General features: G+C 38.6%; 1 protein-coding gene across 1 annotated transcript in view; it reads left to right on the top strand.

Annotated features, from left to right (window-relative positions):
• IQUB (IQ motif and ubiquitin domain containing) overlaps positions 1–21,980 on the top strand; it is an 87,281-nt gene that overhangs the window by 10,617 nt on the left and 54,684 nt on the right. The window contains exons 3-6 of the mRNA XM_055421189.2: positions 1,749–1,883; positions 7,995–8,156; positions 8,243–8,415; positions 8,618–8,773. Of these exons, the coding sequence (XP_055277164.2) occupies positions 1,749–1,883; positions 7,995–8,156; positions 8,243–8,415; positions 8,618–8,773 (626 nt within the window). The remainder of the gene's footprint in view (positions 1–1,748; positions 1,884–7,994; positions 8,157–8,242; positions 8,416–8,617; positions 8,774–21,980) is intronic.

The raw sequence follows: 21,980 nt of genomic DNA, 5'->3' as shown, positions 1-21,980 counted from the left end.
TGATGGCATGGCATTTAGAAGTTATTACTACATTGCTGGTAGCAAAGCAGAAGGGGAGCAATAAGAAGGTGGTTACACAGAGAATTCTACTTGGTGGTAAAACTGACATCTCCTTCTCCTCGTTCATAAGTTTTGAGAAAGTTTCCATCCACAGAGTGGAGAACATGGGTCATCATTTAACAATAGCAGCAGCTTAGTCTGGCTGGTAAGATGTGGCTTCCAGGGAAGTATGAGCTCTTGTGTAGTGTGTCCCTCAAGTAAAGAATATAAAGGAGGAGGAGAAAGTAGTCAAGCTCATTTATACCTAATTGAAGCTGTTATCCCCCAATTTCATTATTTGGTGTAAATTTGGGCATCATTTTTTGGTATTTCTTCAATTATGATTATAGCTTATAACAAACACATGGTGATTTAAAGAAGTGGTCTTGGTCCTGTACTTTCTGAGGCTCACAGATTCCTGAACACAGTTTCTCTTCCCAAAGCTTAGGCAATCACTGCCATGAAAAGTTTAACGTATATTAACTGTAGAACTTTGAACCCAGGAAACGATTAAAATAACCTTCTGATAATTAACACCTGTAAGAGTGTTCTCATTGAGAAAGAGCTGTGAAAATAAACTTAAAGAACCTTAGCATCAACAATACCTTGTTACATTTCATGCTAGGATTACTGATAAATGTCTCATAGACCTTTATGAAAACTCAGGCATCTAGAAATATGCAAAACTGTTTTGGTTTGAAATGTGTACTCTTCGTTCCATCTTACTTATTACATCTTCCCCATTAACATATAAAGTTTGTAGATGTAAAAGTAAACCGTTTACCTCATAATAATTTCAGTACTTTATTTCCCTCCTACAATTTGTAAACAGATAATCATTTTATAGTAACAGTTTTTCTCAATTTTTGACATGTAAGTGGCTTGATTTTTATTTCAGAGTCAGGAGTAAATTATATAATGTCAATTTTTTTTTGTGACAAGTAGATTTGTCCATAGTTATTCCAGATATTTATAATAAACAGTGATTTTCTGTTTTGCATTCTGCCAGCTACATGCATAGATCAATTATGGAAAGAAGAATGGACTTAGATGATCTTTTGTCATTGCAAGGTCAAAGAAAATTTTCTCTGAAAATTTCCCTATTGGTTTTTCTTAACTTCATGAATACGCATTGAATTCCCGATGCCTGTTATCAATATGTAATCAAAGCATGTACGTTTCTAAGTTCAGGTCTCAGGTTCTTCCTTTGTAATACCACACAAAAACGCTTGATTTTTCTGAGATATTCCCTGTGTTGATATCTGAATAGTATCTACCAGATATTGGGAATCTTTAAAATTTTTAAATGATTTTAAAAGAATCTTTAAAAGCATCTTAGTCTCATTTCCTATTTCTTATGGTATTCTGGGTGATGAGGTAATCTCGAACATGCACAGATCCTCATAGTAGGCAGTGGAAGAGAGAGCTGAACTTCGAGCTGGAGCTGGGGGAGCAGGAATTGACCACTGATGCTATTTCTTGAGATTATGGATTGATTTTCAAAGCAAAAATGTTGCAAATGAATGTTTGTCACTTCTCCTAGAAAATGAAAACTAACTCTTATCGTGGAGGCATGATGGGAGACATGCGGAAGCAACTTGCATTCCTTTGATCACAAATTGTCCCATAATTTTCTATCTGCTTGTATACTATATGATGCTGACCCTTGCATTTAACTATGACTCTTTCTTTTCTCTTTTTATCTACAGTAAAAGTCATACTTCTTCCTGTGGGCCAGGAAATTGTAATTCCCTTTAAAGTTGACACTATTCTAAGATGCCTGAAGGATCATTTTTCACCCCTGTTAGGTGTCCCAGCTTTTGTCCTGCAGATAAGATGTGCAGGTAAGCTTGGAGGCTAATAAAACTTACAAAGACTTCTTTAGTCTTAATATGTAAATGAGCAAGATCTTTGATTTGTAAAACTAAATATCTTGATGTTTACTGTTTGAACATTATATTGCTGTTATATACATTCTTTCATTCAACAAATTATTACTGAGGACAAAGTTCTAAATACTTTGCTAAGAACCAAAGATAGAAAGAAACATGAAATAAAATCCCTATATTCAAGTTGCTCGTAGACTAGGAAGGAAGAAGATGTATGCAGTGGTTACTACACATTGTGTAAATGTTTTAATGGCGATGTGCTCAAAAAAAAAAAAAAACTGTGAGAACAAGGAGGAAGAAAACTGGAGATTCTAGAAAGCTTCATCTAATTAAAGTGATGATACTTGTGTTAACCGAAAGAGGTGAGAAAACCTGGGTCTTTGGGGAAATGGTAAGAAATTTAGAGGTACTAGAAGTAAATTATTTATGGAGAGCAGGAGGAAATGAGATTAAAAAAATAAATGATGAATGAGCATGTATAGAAAGAGGACTGAAAGTGGTTTATCTATCAGGCTTCTATACATTAAGGTCAATTCAGGTTCTGATGATGTTCAAATTTATTTATGTTCTGTGGGCAATATGGAGTACCACACCTTATATTAGCCTTATATCATGACAGGCTGTAGTCTTAATAACTGTGATAGAATTAAACAGACTGGCATAGCTCAATAAATATTTCTGTAGATTATGCCTACACACATCATGACATTTTGTTTTTTAAAAGTTTTCATATTAAGAAAGATGCCACAAAGTTTCTAGGGCAATAATAAGAACATTTTTTGGGGGAAATTCTAAGTGCTAAATAGGAATAAGCCATTCCTATTAAGTTCTTCCTCCTTGCCAAATCAGAGAAACTTCAAGATTATTTTTAGAAAACTATTATAGTGAATGTGCTCCAATAGTAAAATGTCAGTGTATCCAAACAACTGGTTATTAAAGTCTGACGGAGGAAACAAAGCTAAAATTTAATTATTGTAACAATGATGATACTGATGAAGATGATATTGATGATGATGGCTAATTTAATGAGCTTTGGATCACAATAAACTGTGGAAAATTCTTCAAGAGATGGGAATACCAGATCACCTGACCTGCCTCTTGAGAAACCTGTATGCAGATCAGGAAGCAACAGTTAGAACTGGACATGGAACAACAGACAGGTTCCAAATAGGAAAAGGAGTATGTCAAGGCTGTATTGGAGAAGGCAATGGCAACCCACTCCAGTACTCTTGCTTGGAGAATCCCAGGGACGGGGGAGCCTGGTAGGCTGCAGTCCATGGGATCGCTAGGAGTCGGACACGACTGAGCGACTTCATTTTCACTTTTCACTTTCTTGCATTGGAGAAGGAAATGGCGACCCACTCCAGTGCTCTTGCCTAGAGAATCCTATAGACAGAGGAGCCTGGTGGGCTGCCGTCTATGGGGTTGCACAGAGTCAGACACGATTGAAGTGACTTAGCAGCCCAGCAGCAAGGTTGTATATTGTCACCCTGCTTATTTAACTTATATGCAGAGTACATCATGAGAAATGCTGGGCTGTAGGAAGCACAAGCTGAAATCAAGATTGCCAGGAGAAATATCAATAACCTCAGATTTGCAGATGACAACACCCTTATGGCAGAAAGCGAAGAAGAACTAAAGAGCCTCTTGATGAAAGTGAAAGAGGAGAGTGAAAAAGTTGGCTTAAAACTCAGCATTCAGAAAACTAAGATCGTGGCATCCAGTCCCGTCACTTCATGCCAGATAGATGGGGAAACAGTGGAAACAGTGACTGACTTTATTTTTCTGGGCTCCAGAATCACTGCAGATGGTGATTGCAGCCATGAAATTAAAAGACGCTTACTCTTTCGAAGGAAAGTTATGACCAACCTAGACAGCATATGACTAAGCAGAGACATTACTTTGTCAACAAACGTCTGTCTAGTAAAGGCTATGGTTTTTCCAGTAGTCATGTATGGATGTGAGAGTTGGACTATAAAGAAAGCTGGGTGCCGAAGAATTGATGCTTTTGAACTGTGGTGTTGGAGAAGACTCTTGAGAGTCCCTTGGACTGCAAGGAGATCCAACCAGTCCATCCTAAAGGAGATCAGTCCTGGGTGTTCATTGGAAGGACTGATGCTAAAGCTGAAACTCCAATACTTTGGCCACCTGATGCGAAGAACTGACTCATTTGAAAAGACCGTGATGCTGGGAAAGACTGAGGGCAGGAGGAGAAGGAGACGACATAGGATGAGATGGTTCGATGGCATCATTGACTCAATGGACGTGGGTTTGGATGGACTCCGGGAGTTGGTGGTGGACAGGGAGGCCTGGTGTGCTGTGGTTCATGGGGTCGCAAAGAGTCGGACACGACTGAGCGACTGAACTGAACTGAATTTAATGAGCAGTGTGTGCTAGTCCTTTTACAAAATGCTCTGTCTACATTATCACATTGTCATTCAATCTACACAACAATCCCTTGAGTTAGATATTACTGTTAAATTTTTGAAGGGAGATGGAAGCTAAAGCTTAAGGAACTTGTGCAGATTCCCACAGCTTGAGTGTCAGAGTCTGAACTTAATTGTAGGCATGATTACAAAAAGGGAATTTGGAACTGCCTGACATTAACTATAAGGTGAAGTTAAAAACTGGAGAAGAGAGAGTGTTTTGAGACTGGAGTAACTGACCAGTGGTACCTAAGAATCTCTTTGCATTTCAAGACCTTTCATCTTTATTTGTAAGTACCATGCATCACTGGGCTTTCCTGGTGACTTAGATGGTAAAGAATCAGCCTACAATTTGGGACACCAGGCTTCGATCCCTGGGTTGGGAAAATCCCTTGGAGGAGGTCATGACAGCCCACTCCAGTATTCTTGCCTGAAGAATCCTCATAGACAGAGCAGTCTGGTGGGCTACAGTCCATGGTGTCGCAAAGAGTAGGACATGACTGAGCAATTAAGCTCAGCATAGCACCGCACATCGCCACTGGATAACAGACTTATGTCAGCAGCAATAAAAAAAGAGCTTGATTCTGTGCCAACCATACTCTAAGATAGGTACTTTCTTCTAGTACTAGAACTGAAGTTCAGGTTTGGTGGGGCTAAGCCTATTCTAGAAACAATTAGAAGAATGAAGAGAGCTCTGTATTAGTTTGAAGATGATTCTCTATGTTAGTTTTCTATGGTTGTTGTAACAATTGACAAAATTATTGGCTTAAAGCAACACATTTTCAAAGCAGACACATTTCCTCATTTTCAAAGCCGTCAGCATAGCATCTGTAAATCTCACTCTGCTTGTCATATTGAAAGGTTGTTGCGGAATCACACAGATACCGGGATCTTGGCCTCTGGAGGAGAAGAATTCAATCCGGGGCCAGAGACGAGGCTTGATTGCTCAGAGCTTTTGTGTAATAAAGTTTTATTAAAGTATAAAGGAGATAGAGCTTCTGACATAGACATCAGAAGGGGGCAGAAAGAGTACCCCCCTGCTAGTCTTCAGCTGGATGTTATATAGTCACTGCTGCTGCTGCTGCTGCTGCTAAGTCGCTTCAGTCGTGTCCGACTCTGTGCGACCCTATAGACGGCAGCCGACCAGGCTCCGCTGTCCCTGGGATTCTCCAGGCAAGAACTAGCAGTCTGTTAATGAAAGAAAGGAATGTCTTAAGGCTCAGAATGGCACCAGGCCCCTCACCCATAAGATACATTTTGGGATAATTTTGACACTGAATGATTCATCCTGGGCCATAAAATGATTAACTTGAAATCCTGTAGAAGGGCAGATTACCGTACAAATAGTTTCGTTTTACATAGATTAAGGGAACAATGTCTGAGTATAACATACAGGTTTGTCAAGTAGGTTCTGAGCCATTGGAACCAACTTGAAGACGGAGTCTGGGGCAAATGCATAGTACATTAACATATCTTAAGACCAACATTTCCATAAGAAAAATGCATTGGTTAACTCAAGATTTGAGAATAGTTAACCCTTCAGGTGAAACCAGGTGTCATTATGGCAACACAGTATTTTAAGAGAAACTTCCTTTTAAATTTGTATAGAGAAGAAAAAAATATCGCTAGTTTGTTTCCTCCTGCCACTTAAGAGAGATAAAAATATCTGGCACTTGCAGGCTATTTCCTCCTTGGAGACCCCTGGCCTTCCTGTCTCTTACACTCTCAATATCATCATCTCAGGATAATCTACCCTTCATAGATTCTGGGAATTAGTACATGGATATATTTTAGGGCCATTATTCAACCAATCACAAAATCCCTATAATGTTGTTTTTTTAAATTAATTTAAGGTGAAATTGAAACTCAAAAGATTTTTGAATGTGCTTTCTTGAACATAGCTAAAATAGACTAGTGGTATCTGACATATTTCTAAGAATGAGTAAAACAAACCTTTGATATGTTAAATTCCTAATTGTAATTTAAATTTCTAATTGTAATTTAGGATGAACATACATTGGAAAGATTGATATAGATTCTGTCATTATACAAAGCAGCAGCCAGTAACATTGTATGTATTTCTGTATGCCTTAAAATATAGAAATAAATTTACAGTGAATTTATGAACTAAACCAGTGGATTGGAGGTATAAGTTCAAGCAATAAACATAAAAATTAAGTGATTATGTACCCCTTTTTTTTCAGCAAGAAACAGGCTTAGCTCCACCTTGGCATGAATTAATTTATATGAATTTCTGATAATAGAAACAGAAAGGAAGGGATTCTTTAGACTCTGAGTGTATACTTTACTGCATTCAAGAGAGGGGTGTATATTAAACTAATCAGGCTTTCCCTGATATGGATATTGTTAGAGTCCGGAGTCGCCCTTCCCTCAAAGGAACAGAGGACACTCACGATAATGCAAGACACACAGCGAGGTTTATTTCCAGCTAGCTGGGGTCCAAGTGTCCGCCTGACGCAGCGGGTTTCAACAAGGACCCCGAGCACTCAGAGCCAAGGGGTTATATAGCATTTTCAAATCACGATATTTCTAAATTACCTAACTCACAGGAATTTTTTTATTACACACACACACAGCTGTGCCTATCTCTCTCCTGGGGTCTTAAGGAGATAAGTTTATCAGACCTGTTTACCTAATTTTCAGTGTCGAAGCTGCCCACATCCTTGGTGTTTAAGATTAACTTGCCTTCCTGGTACTTAAGATTAACTTGTCTCCCAGGTTTTATCTAGTTCTTCTTCCCTCATGTCACATACTCAGTAAAAATGGTTTTTCCGGCCTCTAAGATGGCTGTTCTTGTGCTAACCTATTCTTACAGATATGATCTATGCTTAATGTGTAACACATTGTGATTATTTTTAGAGAATCATTGCTTAGAATATGATTTTGCTTATATTATAGAATGTGTTTTTAATTTTTAAATGTTTATAGTTGCATGGTTATTGTATATTTGTATTTCTGAGTTGAGAGTTTATTTTTACTTTCCTTTTAATGCTGAATTCTTGGTCAGGAATACCACCTTCAATTTTTCCACTGTGGAGTTTTCCATGCTTAACAATACAGCAAGACGGAGAAGGCAATGGCAAGCCACTCCAGTACTGTTGCCTAGAAAATCCCATGGATGGAGGAGCCTGGTAGGCTGCAGTCCATGGGGTCGCTAAGGGTCGGACACGACTGAGCGACTTCACTTTCACACATTGGAGAAGGAAATGGCAACCCACTCCAGTGTTCTTGCCTGGAGAGTCCTGGGGACGGGGGAGCCTGGTGGGCTTCCGTCTGTGGGGTCACACAGAGTCGGACACGACTGAAGTGACTTAGCAGCAGCAGCAGCAGCAGCAGTGACTATATAACATCCAGCTGAAGACTAGCAGGGGGGTACCCTTTCTGCCCCCTTCTGATGTCTCTGTCAGTAGCTTTCTCTATCTCCTTTATACTTTAATAAAACTTTATTACACACACACACAAAAAACAATACAGCAAGAGATGGACATCATCATTTTTATTTGGTAATTAAACGATATACATTCATATAGGCACCTTAGATGTTTAACATTCCTTAAAATGAGTACATATAGTCATTTCTTTAATCATAATATTTCTTATAATTTTATCTCATTTTTAGGAACAGTTCTTAAAAATCATGAGACGCTACTACAACATGGAATTAAGCCCCAGGATGTTGTGCAAGTGGAAATGTTTTCTTTACATCCAGATCTATACCCAATCAGAAGAATAGCTAGACCAGCTGAAGCCTCTAAGATCATAACTGTCAGAGTACAAACTGGTTTGTTATTTGATATCTTTTAGATAAATAATTTTAGAATCTGTTTGTAGTTGAATTTTCACTTAAGCTTGATTTTATCTCCTCAGGCATTGATCAGTACCAGGAAGTAGCTGTTGAGATGATAAAATCTGATTTTCACAAACCATTTCTTGGTGGATTCAGACATAAAACAACAGGAATAGAATATCACAATGCTGGAACACAAACTGTACCTAAAAAGATTCCTGAAAAACCGAATGCATTTTGTAGGGATACGCAGGTAATATTTTTATTTTTCCTTATAGATTTTTGAAGCTGCAGAATCAGCACAGGTTATATTGTGTAGCTCTCTAAAATTAAAATCTTCTAAGGAATTATATAGTGATTAAAATAATGAAAAATATTACATTAAATATGTACAAAATATGCTCTTTGCTCAATTTATGTGCAGTGTACACTTAAATTTTTTGTTTTTATTTTAGACAGTTTTTCAGAAAAAAAAGCTCCAGCAAACTACAAATACAACGTCCACACAGATGACTAAAATTGGTGTGTATGTATCAAATATTACTGATAAACTGGTAAAACCAGGAAAATATTTTTCAGCAGCAGAATACCATGCTAAGAGATTACAGGCGGTAAGATAACTTATTAAAAGGGAAATACTAAAAAGTAAATTTATAAGTCAGTTGTTCTTTGTGTGTCTCTGTGTGTATTTCCCTAAGCACACTTGCTTATGGAACTCACATGAGTATTGTTGTTCAAGAAAAAATTATTCTTAACACTTGTTAAAGATGGTACGCAGACAATTCAAAAGGAAATACTACAATGGAGTTTTGAAATAGGGAAGAGAGATTAGGCTCAACTTTGAATGCAACAAGGAAAAGGGGGAAAATATAGCCCAGGAACAGGGTAGGAGGGGGTCAATGAATGGAAAATTACAAAGAGAAAACATCTGGGGTAAGGGGGAATCTTGGCTAAACCAGTCTAACAGCGTTTGTGGTGAAGGCAGGCCAGAGTGATTAGTCAGTCGAGGGTGATCAGATGTCAAAGGTGGGATTTCTGATTAAACTGATTTAGTTGGTGCGTGCGTGCATGCTAAGTCACTTCATGTGTCTGACTTTTTTGAGACCCTGTGTACTGTAGCTTGCCAGGCTCTTCTGTCCAAGGGATTCTTCAGGCAAGAATACTGGAGTGGGTTGCCATGTCCTCCTACAGGGGAATGTTCCCAACCTAGGGATTGAACTCACATTTCTTATGTGTCCTGCATTAGCAGGCAGGTTCTTTACCACTAGCGCCACCTGGGAAGCCTGATTTAGCTGGGCACTTTCTAAAACTGGACAATTCATTGATGAACAGAGAAGGCCAAAAGTCAAGACCTAGTTGGAAAAAAAGCTCAAAGGAACTTAATTAGAATTAGATCAAGAAGAGAAAATTTGTCTGTGTGTGTGTGTGTGTGTGTGCATGTGCGCGCGCGCTAAGTCACTTTAGTCGAGTCCAACTCTTTATGAACCTATGGACTATAGCCTGCCAGGGTCCTCTGTCCATGGGATTCTCCAGGCAAGAATACTGGAGTAGGTTGATCCAGAATACTGGCTCCTCCTATCTTCCCAACCCAGGGATTGAACTCACGTCTCTTGCAACCACCTGTGTTGGAGAGTTTTTTTTTTTCTTACCACTAGCGCCACCTGGAAAGCCCAATATGAGTCAAGGAGAAGGGAATGGCAAACCACTTCAGTATACTTGCCTTGAGAACCCCATGAACAGTATCAAAAGGCAAAATGATAGGATACTGAATGAGGAATTCCCTAGGTCGCTGGTTGCCCAGTATGCTACTGGAGATCATGGAGAAATAACTCCAGAAAGAATGAAGGGATGGAGCCAAAGCGAAACAAATAGCCAGTTGTGGATGTGACTGATACTAGAAGCAAGGTCCGATGCTGTAAAGAGCAATATTGCATAGGAACCTGGAATGTTAGGTCCATGAATCAAGGCAAATTGGAAGTGGTCAAACAGGAGATGGCAAGAGTGAACGTCGACATTCTAGGAATCAGTGAACTAAAATGGACTGGAATGGGTGAATTTAACTCAGATGACCATTATATCTACTACTGTGGGCAGGAATCCCTTAGAAGAAATGGAGTAGCCATCATGGTCAACAAAAGAGTCCGAAATGCAGTACTTGGATGCAATCTTAAAACGACAGAATGATTTCTGTTAGTTTCCAAGGCAAACCATTCAATATTACAGTAATCCAGGCCTATGACCCAACCAGTAACGCTGAAGAAGCCGAAGTTGAACAGTTCTATGAAGACCTACAAGACCTTTTAGAACTAACACCCAAAAAAGGTGTCCTTTTCATTATAGGGGACTGGAATCCTAAAGTAGGAAGTCAAGAGACACCTGGAGAAACAGGCAAATTTGGCCTTGGAGCACGAAATGAAGCAGGGCAAAAGCTAATCGAGTTTTGCCAAGAGAACGCACTGGTCATAGCAAACACCCTCTTCCAACAACACAAGAGAAGACTCTACACATGGACATCACCAGATGGTCAACACCGAAATCAGATTGATTATATTCTTTGCAGCCAAAGATGGAGAAGCTGTATACAGTTAGCAAAAACAAGACCAGGAGCTGACTGTGGCTCAGATCATGAACTCCTTATTGCCAAATTCAGACTTAAATTGAAGTAGGGAAAACCACTAGACCATTCAGATATGACCTAAACAAATCCCTTATGATTATACAGTGGAAGTGAGAAATAGATTTAAGGGACTAGATCTGATAGATAGAGTGCCTGATGAACTCTGGATGGAGGTTTGTGACATTGTACAGGAGACAGGGACCAAGAACATCCCCATGGAAAAGAAATGCAAAAAAGCAAAATGGCTGTCTGAGGAGGCCTTACAAATAGCTGTGAAAAGAAGAGAAGCGAAAAGCAAAGGAGAAAAGGAAAGATATAAGCATCTGAATGCAGAGTTCCAAAGAATAGCAAGGAGAGATAAGAAAGCCTTCCTCAGTGATCAATGCAAAGAAATAGAGGAAAACAACAGAATAGGAAAAACAAGAGATCTTTTCAAGAAAATAAGAGATATCAAGGGAACATTACATGCAAAGATGGGCTCGATAAAGGACAGGAATGGTATGGACCTAACAGAAGCAGAGGATATTAAGAAGAGGTGGCAAGAATACACAGAAGAACTGTACAAAAAAGATCTTCACGACCAAGATAATCACGATGGCATGATCACTCACCTGGAAGCAGACATCTTGGAATGTGAAGTCAAGTGGGCCTTAGAGAGCATCACTACGAACAAAGCTAGGGGAGGTGATGGAATTCCAGTTGAGCTATTTCAAATCCTGCAAGATGATATGTGAAATTACTGCACTCAATATGCCAGCAAATTTGGAAAACTCAGCAGTGGCCACAGGACTGGAAAAGATCAGTCTTCATTCCAATCCCAAAGAAAGGGAATGCCAAAGAATGCTCAAACTACCACACAATTGCACTCATCTCACACGCTAGTAAAATCATGCTCAAAATTCTCCAAGCTAGGCTTCAGCAATATGTGAATTGTGAACTTCCAGATGTTCAAGCAGGTTTTAGAAAAGGCAGAGGAACAAGAGATCAAATTGCCAACATCCACTGGATCTAGGAGGAAGCAAGAGAGTTCCAGAAAAACATCTATTTCTGCTTCATTGACTATGCCAAAGCCTTTGACTGTGTGGATCACAATAAACTGTGGAAAATTCTGAAAGAGATGGGAATCCCAGACCACCTGACCTGCCTGTTGAGAAACCTGTATGCAGGTCAGGAAGCAACAGTTAGAACTGGACATGGAACAACAGACTGGTTCCAAATAGGAAAAGGAGTACGTCAATGTTGTATATTGTCACCCTGCTATTTAACTTATATGCAGAGTACATCATGAGGAACGCTGGGCTGGAAGAAGCACAAGCTGGAATCAAGATTGCCAGGAGAAATATCAATAACCTCAGATTTGCAGATGACCCCACCCTTATGGCCGAAAGTGAAGAGGAACTCAAAAGCCTCTTGATGAAAGTGAAAGAGGAGAGTGAAAAGGTTGGCTTGAAGCTCAACATTCAGAAAGCAAAGATCATGGCATCTGGTCCCATCACTTCTTGGGAAATAGATGGGGAAACAGTGGAAACAGTGTCAGACTTTATATTTTTGGGCTCCAAAATCACTGCGGATGCTGATTGCAGCCATAAAATTAAAAGACGCTTGCTCCTTGGAAGGAAAGTTATGACCAACCTAGATAGCATATTAAAAAGCAGAGACATTACTTTGCCAACCAAGGTCCATCTAGTCAAGGCTATGGTTTTTCCCGTGGTCATGTACGGTTGTGAGAGTTGGACCGTGAAGAAAGCTGATCGCCGAAGAATTGATGCTTTTGAACTGTGGTGTTGGAGAAGACTCTTGAGAGTCCCTTGGACTGCAAGGAGATCCAACCAGTCCATTCTAAAGGAGATCAATCCTGGGTGTTCATTGGAAGGACTGATGCTAAAGCTGAAGCTGCAATACTTTGGCCACCTCACACAACGAGTTGACTCACTGGAAAAGAGTCTGATGCTGGGAGGGATTGGGGATGGGAGGAGAAGGGGACGACAGAGAATGAGATGGCTGGATGGCATCTCCGACTCGATGGACATGAGTTTGAGTGAACTCCGGGAGCTGGTGATGGACAGGGAGGCCTGGCCTGCTGTGATTCATGGGGTCGCAAAGAGTCGGACACGACTGAGCGACTGAACTGAACTGAACTGAACTGAAAGAGCAGTCACTGTCTCCAGTCACACTCTGGGATAAGGTAGCAGAATCCTAAATGTTCCTAATCCTTCCCTTTCCTTTAGTAAATCCCTTTCCTTTTTATTAGCTTTGTCTTCACTGTCACTTGGCTTCAATCTTCTGTCCTTTGGCCTGAACCCTCTGACATTTGAATTACCTGTATGGAACTTCCCAAATGAATAGATCAATTGGATATTAAAATCTATTTTATCTGATATTAATAAAGTCACTTCATTTTTATTTTGTTGTTTACATGATCTGATTTCTTTTTTTATCCTTTTGCTTTCAATCTGTTTGAGTCTTTGAATCTAGAGTATATTTCTTTTAGCATATAATTGGATCATGTCTCTTTATCCAATCTGATAATCTCTGCCTTTGATTGAAATGTGTAATATATTTATATTTATAATGTGACCATTGATAAGACTGGAGTATATCAGCCATTTTGCTATTTATTTTCTATATGCTGTGTGGTTCTCCTGTTCCCCTGTTCATTTAGTGCCTTCTTTTATTTTAATAAGTGTTTTCTAGTGCCATCTTAATTCTTTTTTTTAATTAAAACTTTTATTTTCCATACAATGTGTACTTTTTAAAAAAGTGTACAATTCAGTGATTTAAAAAAATTTTTTTTACTATGTAAATAGAGTTATGCAACCATTACCACATCAATTTTAGAATATTCTCATCATCCCAGAGAGATTCCCTGGTGACTCAGTGGTAAAGAATCCACCTGCCAATGCAGGAGATGCGACTTTGATCCATGAGTTGGGAACATCCCCAGGAGAAGGAAATGGCAACCCACTCTTGTATTCTTGCCCAGGAAATCCCATGGACAGAGGAGACTGGTGGGCTATAGTCCATGGAGTTGCAGAAGAGTCAGACACAACTTAGTGACTAAACAACATCATCATCCCGGAAAGAAAGACCACATCTAACAGTAGCCAGACCCTGTCTCCCTCCAGTCCTTTCTGCTTTAGACAACCACTCACATATTCTCTGCCTCTGTTGATTTTCCCATTCTGGATATTTCATATGCATGTAATCATACAATGTATAGTCTCTGTGTTGCAACACGTATAACTCAGATGGTAAAGAATCTGCCTGTAATACAGAAGACCCGGGTTCGATCCTGGGTCAGGAAGATCCCCTGGAGAAGGAAATGACAATCCTCTGCCATATTCTTGTCATGGATAGAAGAGCCTGGTGGGCTACAGTCCATGGGGTCGCAAAGATTCAGACATGACTAGCGACTAACACACATGCATTGTATACAATTGTGTATACCTACTGTAGGTAGGTCTATATATACACCACATTTTGTTTATCCATTTTTCAGTTGATGGACATTTGATTTTTTTCCACCTGTTGGCTCTTAGGAATAAAACTGCTATAATCATTCACGTAAAAATTTTTATACAGATATGTATTTTCATTTCTCTGAGGTATATGCCTAGGAATGTAACTGCTAGATCAAATGGTAATTCCATGTAACTTTTTGAGGAACTGCCAGGCTCTTTTCCAAAGCAGCTTCACCATATTTATGTCCCACCATCAGTGTGTAAGGATTCTAATTTCTCCATATTCTTGTCAACACTTTTGGATTATTGCCATCCTAGTGAGTGTGAAGTGGTATCTCATTGTGGTTTTGATTTGCATACCCTGTGGCTAATGATACTGAATCTTTTTCATGTACTTATTAACAACTTACATATATACTTTTAGGAGAAATGTATATTCAGATATTTTGCCCAGTTTTAATGAAGTTTTTTTTTATTTACTGCTTTATTGTTTAAGAATTTAAAAAAAATTATTTGCTAAGAGGTTGCTCCAAGTGTAATTTAGGCATCAGAATATATATCTCATTTTACAGCAACATACTTCATATTAATACTAACTGAAATTCAATAAAAATTGAAACTTTGCTTCAATAGAACTCTGTTTATCCCTTCTTTGTGCTATCTGTGCTATCATTATACAAACATGTATATTCTTTGTATTTTCTAAGTCCTATAATTCCTTTTATAATTATTTTTATGCAGTTGACTTTTATTTTTTAAGTTTTAAATGTATATATTTGTTTAAACTTGCTTATTAAAAATAAGAAAAGCAAATAGCAATCACCTACATCTCACTTGAGTTAAAATTAACATTTCATATCATTTTCTTTCAGTTTGAAGACTCCTCTATATTTAAGTATGCCAGTTTAGTTGATGGTATCCTAAAGGTCTCTGAGTCTCTTTTACTTTATCTTTTCCCCCTTCACAGTGGATAATTTCTAATGATTTATCATCAAATTCATTCTTTCTTTTGCCAGTTAAAATGTGCTGTTGAGCATGTTTTTTTTGTGTGTCTTCATTTCAGTTGTTTTACTGTCAAACCCCAAATTTCTACTTGGTTCTTTTTTTTTTTTTTTTAATTTCTGTGTCTTTATTGATATTCCCTGACAATATATTTTAAACAAAAATTTACTCATATCTAAGTCTAACCCTGAACATAGTCAATATGGTATTTTCCTTCTGTTTTTCCAAATGCCATTGCTTGCTAAGTTGTGTCCGACTCTTTGCAGCCCTATGAACTGTAGGCTCTTTTATCCACTGGGTTCTACAGGCAAGAATATTCCTGACCCAGGGGTCAAACCTGCGTCTCATGTCTCCTGCGATGGCAGGAGGGTTCTTTACCACTTGTGCCACCTGGGAAGCCCTCCAAATGGCATTAATCATTTTTTTTAAAAAAAGCAGAAAATTTCTCACTCAGATTTTTCTTTTTCTTACTTTCCATTGGGAGATAATTATGCATGGAATTTTAAAGAAGTTTCTTGTACACATAGCATTATATCGTAAATATTTCTCTACCTTTTATTTTTTTATTATAAATGATTTAATGGCATTATGCCACAATATAAACAGTGTAATTACTTCCTTTCGTAGGACATGTAGACATGTTTTAATGCTCTATAAATTGTAGTGTGTGTTGAAAAAATACTTAGAGATGTTAGAAGTTGAATTACTAGGAGAAAAATCATGACTTTTTTAAAGTCTTAAGATATTTCCAGTGTTTTTCAGAAATACTGTACCAAATTATGTGCCCAGAAACCATTTATAAGAGCCCATTCCGTGCTGACTTCATAGTGAAGTGAAGTCGCTCAGTTGTGTCTGACTCTTTGAGACCCCATGGACTGTAGTCTACCACACTCCTCCATCCATGGAATTTTCCAGGCAAGGGTACTGGAGTACCCTTCATAGTAGCACATAACATTTAAAATTTTTTGTCTCCTTATAGGTATTACATATATTTTTATATTTTCTCTCAACCTATCAATCATACTTACTTTATGATGTCTTTATTATAAAATTTATTATTAATAATATTTCCTTTTATGGTTTTTGCATTTTGTATATTGTTATAGAAGGCATGGTGTTGCGGAGAGTCGGACACGACTGAGCGACTGAACTGAACTGAACTGAACTGATAGAAGGCTGTATCACCCAATAGTCATAAATATAACTTTGTTTTAAAGTTTGTGTGTATTTGTGTACACACAAATTCATGTATCTGTATTTTTAAAAATTAACATCTTTACCCTATTAGACATTTGGAATTTCAGTTAAACATGATATATGAAGCAGATACATTTTATCTGTGTTACCTCCTAGCACCATTTTGCTTCAGTAAAAAGAATTGAAAGCAGTGATTTTGTTTTTGTGTGACAAGAAACCTGGATCTAGACTGCTGTTCTAGCACAATTAGCCCATGACCTTGAGAGATGAGCCTTTACTGTGTCTATTGACTCATTGCACTGAGGGAGACTGCTCACCAGGGGGACCAGGGGACTAACTTTCTAGCTGACTTTATCAGTGCCTGAAGTTATTTCAGCCAGAATGATTTTTATTTTTTCAGTCGAAACTAATTTTCACAAAAGGAACAGATGGAGCTATTATAGAGTTTTGGGGAGGAGTGATGTTTTGGTGGTACAGTATTTTGATATACTGTTTTGGTATAAAACAAGGTTGTGTGTAGATGGATCAACATCATGTCTGGACTGAGACATGGACCAGAGTCCTGTTCCTTTCGTAACAAAGTTAGGAGGGAGATATGGAATGTTGTTTCTTCTCTGAAGTTCAGCACGTTGGTTGTGAATCAAGGCTTCTTCTCTTTGTCAAAATAACGTAGATCCTCAGGCAAGAGTGGGATGTTTCATCCTTAGTGATCTAATTTCCGACAGCAAAGTTTGTGATAGAGTATGATTTTAGGAAACAAAGTTTCTCAGAATAAGAAAATCATAGTCACTCAAACAAGGAGTTTGTTATGACATTTTATAGCTGCAGAGTGTCCTTGGGAGAAATATTATTTCCTGCTAACTTTGTAGCTAACTTTACTCGTGCCTGGTATTTGAGCTCGATAGATTCTTATTTTCTCAGTCCGAACTAATTTAATTTTTGGCTATACGAGGCCTGGCTGGTGGCTCTGTGATGTCATTAGGAATCTGAACTCCTATTACCTTTCCACTCCATTAATCTTATTATTGATTCCCAGGCAGCACAGTGGTAAAAAATCCGCCTGCCAATGTAGTAGATGGAGAGACATGGGTTTGATCCCTGGGTTCAGAAGGTCCTCTGGAGTAGGAAATGGCAACCCGTTCCAGTATTCTTGCCTGGAAGATTTCATGGACAGAGGAGCTTGGTGGCCCCAGTCCATGGGGTCACAAAGAGTCAGACACAATGGAGTACATGCACACACACACATTCACACACCCCGTATTATCATGAGCTTGTTACTATTGTGATGATAAAATGGTTTATCAACCTTCAGCATAATGTCTGCATCTGCAAGAAGAAGGGAAAAGTCATGGAGCATGTCTCATGGAGGTCATTCAGCAATTTCCCCTGAAAGCCAGTGATTCAAGTTACAGCTCATTGGCCTGAACTGGGTCATGTGACTGTCCATGTTGGAGTATGTGATAATTACATTTTAAAGATTTATGTTGTTGCTCCTGAGTAAGATTGAAGTTTGTATGGAAATAGGAGAGAAAAGCTGTTAGGTTTTCTCTACAGGTTTTCACTACAACACTTTTCAGACTCCGATAAAGTGATATTAAAGGATAAGAAAATTATAAACATACAGGAACAAAGAATATATGAGAAGAGAAATAGTAAATGTCAGTCAATTTTTTAAAGTTATAAGGCAGATGGAGAAGTGTTAACTTGACTTACTTGAGCAGAGAAAGTGAAAATCTAAATGCCTGCCAAGGGGGATGGCATCAAAAACCAAATTAGTTTGCCCCATAGAATCTTGAAAGTGAATTGGAGGTTCTGTGGAAGACAGAAGTGAGATGTGAGCTGTAGACAAGGATTCATGTCAATGTATCGCAAAACCAACCAATATATTAATGAAAGGTAATTTGCCTCCAATAAAATAAATTAAAATTAAAAAAAAAAAAAAAGCCAGTATAAGGAGTAAATTTCCATTTAATAAATTCTTCTATCTTGATTGATTCCTTTCTATTTTTTGTCATGTTTATTTTATTCTTGAACTTCCAATACTAAGTTCAATGCTTAGTATTTATTTTAAGTCTTTCTTGTTGTGAATATGATTGTATTATGTGTCGCTACTGATATTTTTCTAGTCATTCCTTCTATTCATATCATTTTGCTTTTTGTTTATTTATTCTTGTTTGTTTATAACATTTTTTTGATTTGACTTAGTGACTTAGTTTAGTAACTTCTCTGATTTGACTAAACTTTTCATGTTTTTGTTCTTTCGTACTTTAGAAGTAGGTGCTTTGTTTCTATTTTTTTTAGTGGCTTCTCATAAAATTTTTTAATGCACTTAAATTTTTTATGAAAAGTGAAAGTGTCGGTTGCTCAGTCGTGTCCAACTCTTCGAGACACCATGAACCATAGCCTGCCTGGGTCCTCTGTCCATGGAATTCTCCAGGCAAGAATACTGGAGTGGGTAGCCACTCCCTTCTCCAGGGAATCTTCCCAACACAGGATCAAACCCAGGTCTCCTGCATTACAGGCAGATTCTTTACCATCTGAGCCATCAGGGAAGCTCCAATTTTTTATACCAAATGCATATTTAATCAGGCTGTATATTTTTTTCCATAAATAAGTCAAGGACCCTAACTGGCTTTTTTCATTTCTTTATCTTCCTCCTTCAACCTTCCCATTCAGTGAAGATTTGATATTGGAATTAGAATTGTATATATATCATTATAATTTACTATATAATTATGACCAGATTATTCTTAAATGTTTACATTGATATTACATATGACTTTTTCAAATAATAAAGGTTATAGCTTAAAACCTTTTTTGAAAGTTTTTGTTCACTTCTTTAATTTTTCATCTTCAATTTATTGTTCTTCTTACTGCATCAGTTCAGTTCAGTTCAGTTGCTCAGTCGTGTCCAACTCTTTGCAACCCCATGAATCACAGCACACCAGGCCTCCCTGTCCATCACCAACTCCCGGAGTTCACTCAAACTCATGTCCATTGAGTCAGTGATGCCATCCAGCCATCTCATTCTCTGTCGTCCCCTTCTCCTCCTGCCCCCAATCCCTCCCAGCATCAGAGTCTTTTCCAGCTACTCTTCTAGTCTTTTCGGCTACTCTTCTCACGAGGTAGCCAAAGTATTGGAGCTTCATCTTTAGCATCAGTCCTTCCGGTGAACACCCAGGACTGATCTCCTTTAGAATGGACTGGTTGGATCTCCTTGCAGTCCAAGGGACTCTCAAGAGTCTTCTCCAACACCACAGTTCAAAAGCATCAATTCTTCGGCGATCAGCCTTCTTCACAGTCCAACTCTCACATCCATACATGACCACTGGAAAAACCATAGCCTTGACTAGACAGATCTTTGCTGGCAAAGTAATGTCTCTGCTTTTTAATATGCTATCTAGGTTGGTCATAACTTTCCTTCCAAGGAGTCAGCACCTTTTAATTTCATGGCTGCAATCAGCATCTGCAGTGATTTTGGAGCCCAAAAAAATAAAGTCTGACACTGTTTCCACTGTTTCCCCATTTATTTCCCATGAAGTGATGGGACCAGATGCCATGATCTTTGTTTTCTGAATCTTGAGCTTTAAGCCAACTTTCTCACTCTCTTCTTTCACTTTCATCAAGAGGCTTTTTAGTTCTTCTTCACTTTCTCCCATAAGGGTGGCGCCATCTGCATATCTGAGGTTATTGATATTTCTCCCAGCAATCTTGATTCCAGCTTGTGCTTCCACCAGCCCAGCATTTCTCATGATGTACTCTGCATATAAGTTAAATAAGCAGTGTGACAATATACAACCTTGACGTACTCCTTTTCCTATTTGGAATCAGCCTGTTGTTCCATGTCCAGTTCTCACTGTTGCTTCCTGACCGGCATATAGGTTTCTCAAGAGGCAGGTCAGGTGGTTTTCCCATCTCTTTCAGAATTTTCCACAGTTTATTGTGATCCACACAGTCAAAGGCTTTGGCATAGTCAATAAAGCAGAAATAGATGTTTTTCTGGAACTCTCTTGCTTTCTCCATGATCCAGTGGATGTTGGCAATTTGATCTCTGGTTCCTCTGCCTTTTCTAAAACCTGCTTGAACATCTGGGAGTTCACGGTTCACATATTGCTGAAGCCTGGCTTGGAGAATTTTGAGCATGACTTTACTAGCATGTGATGAGTGCAATTGTGCGGTAGTTTGAACATTCTTTGGCATTGCCTTTCTTTGGGATTGGAATGAAAACTTGTGATAAAGAATCCACCTGCCAGTGTAGGAGACACAAGATACACGGGTTCAGTTGCTGGGCTGGGAAGATTCCCTGGTGGAGGAAATGGCAACCCACTCCAGTATTCTTTCCTGGAGAATCCCATGGACAGAGGAGCCTGGCAGGCTGTAGTCCATGGGGTCACAAAGAACTGGACGTGACTCAGCACAGCACAGCACAGCACAGCACAGCACAGCACAAAAGAGGCTATAACGTTGAAAACTATATTTTACAACCTCTTTTCTATGTTGGTGAGGCCTGGGGAAAGAAATTGGAGCAGAAATGATGTGTGCCCTTTCTGGATTCTGCTCTTGAAGTGATTGGGTTGCAGTTCTTTTGTCTTTTCCCCCTTTCAACAGGCTAGAAGATGATGATAAGGTGACCAACCCCTAAGATATACAAGAAGGAAGCCACCTGTAGTATTAACACAGAGCTTCCTACTAGCCCTAAACCGTTTGACAATCCAGGCCCAATCCCTAGATTATCACGTGAGAAGGGAAAAACTGTTGTTTAAATAACTGGGTCTTAGTATTTTTAATAAGTTCAATAAGTTTAATAGCCCCCAAGCTAAACCCACTATACTGATTTTTTTTTTTTTTAATTTCAAAAAGTAAACTTGGGTCCCAGTCTTTTGTTGCTTCTTTTGTGTTGATTCAATGGCCTTTCCTTTCCCTCTGAAAATGTTAACTCTGTCTAGTCTGGTCTTGTTTTTTGTTTCATTTTCCTCTTTAAGAATAGTTCTAAACCATTGGCAGGTATCAGAACATCTGGAAAATGTGTGAATATACAGAATCCATGCCTACCCCAGAGTTTCCAATTCAGTAACTCTGGGGTGGGGCTTGATAATTTTCGTTTCTAACAATTTTCCAGTTGCTGCTGCTGCTGGTACTCTGGCCACCATACTTTGAGAACCTTCGTTTTAGTGATTCTCTTGCACACAAATGTAATTTCTTCTACATTAAATGAAGAACTTTTAATTTTGTTGGTTCCTCTCAAATCTTTGTCTATGCTTTGGAGGTGTACTCCAGAGTATTTGAAATTCCTGATGTTCAGTGTGTTATAACATATTTCTTTAATGTAGCCTAACTAACCCCAGTGGCTTTAGGGGATGGGCAAGTCTTAATTCTGGAAAGCATCTAGTTTTCTGGAGAGGAGGTTTGTATTCATCCTGGGCGTCACCAGCCTTCTGGGACACTAACCACTCTTGTGTGTGCTAGTCACTTGGTCGTGTTCAACTCTTCACAACCCTATGGACTGTAGCCCACCAGGCTCCTCTGTCCATGGAATTCTCA

The sequence above is a fragment of the Moschus berezovskii genome, chromosome 3, assembly GCF_049115385.1.
Source record: "Moschus berezovskii isolate FMDL1 chromosome 3, NW_MosBer_1.0, whole genome shotgun sequence".
NCBI lineage: Eukaryota > Metazoa > Chordata > Mammalia > Artiodactyla > Moschidae > Moschus > Moschus berezovskii.
The sequence above is the reverse complement of the archived record's forward strand: the minus strand, read 5'-3'. Positions and strand labels throughout refer to the sequence as shown.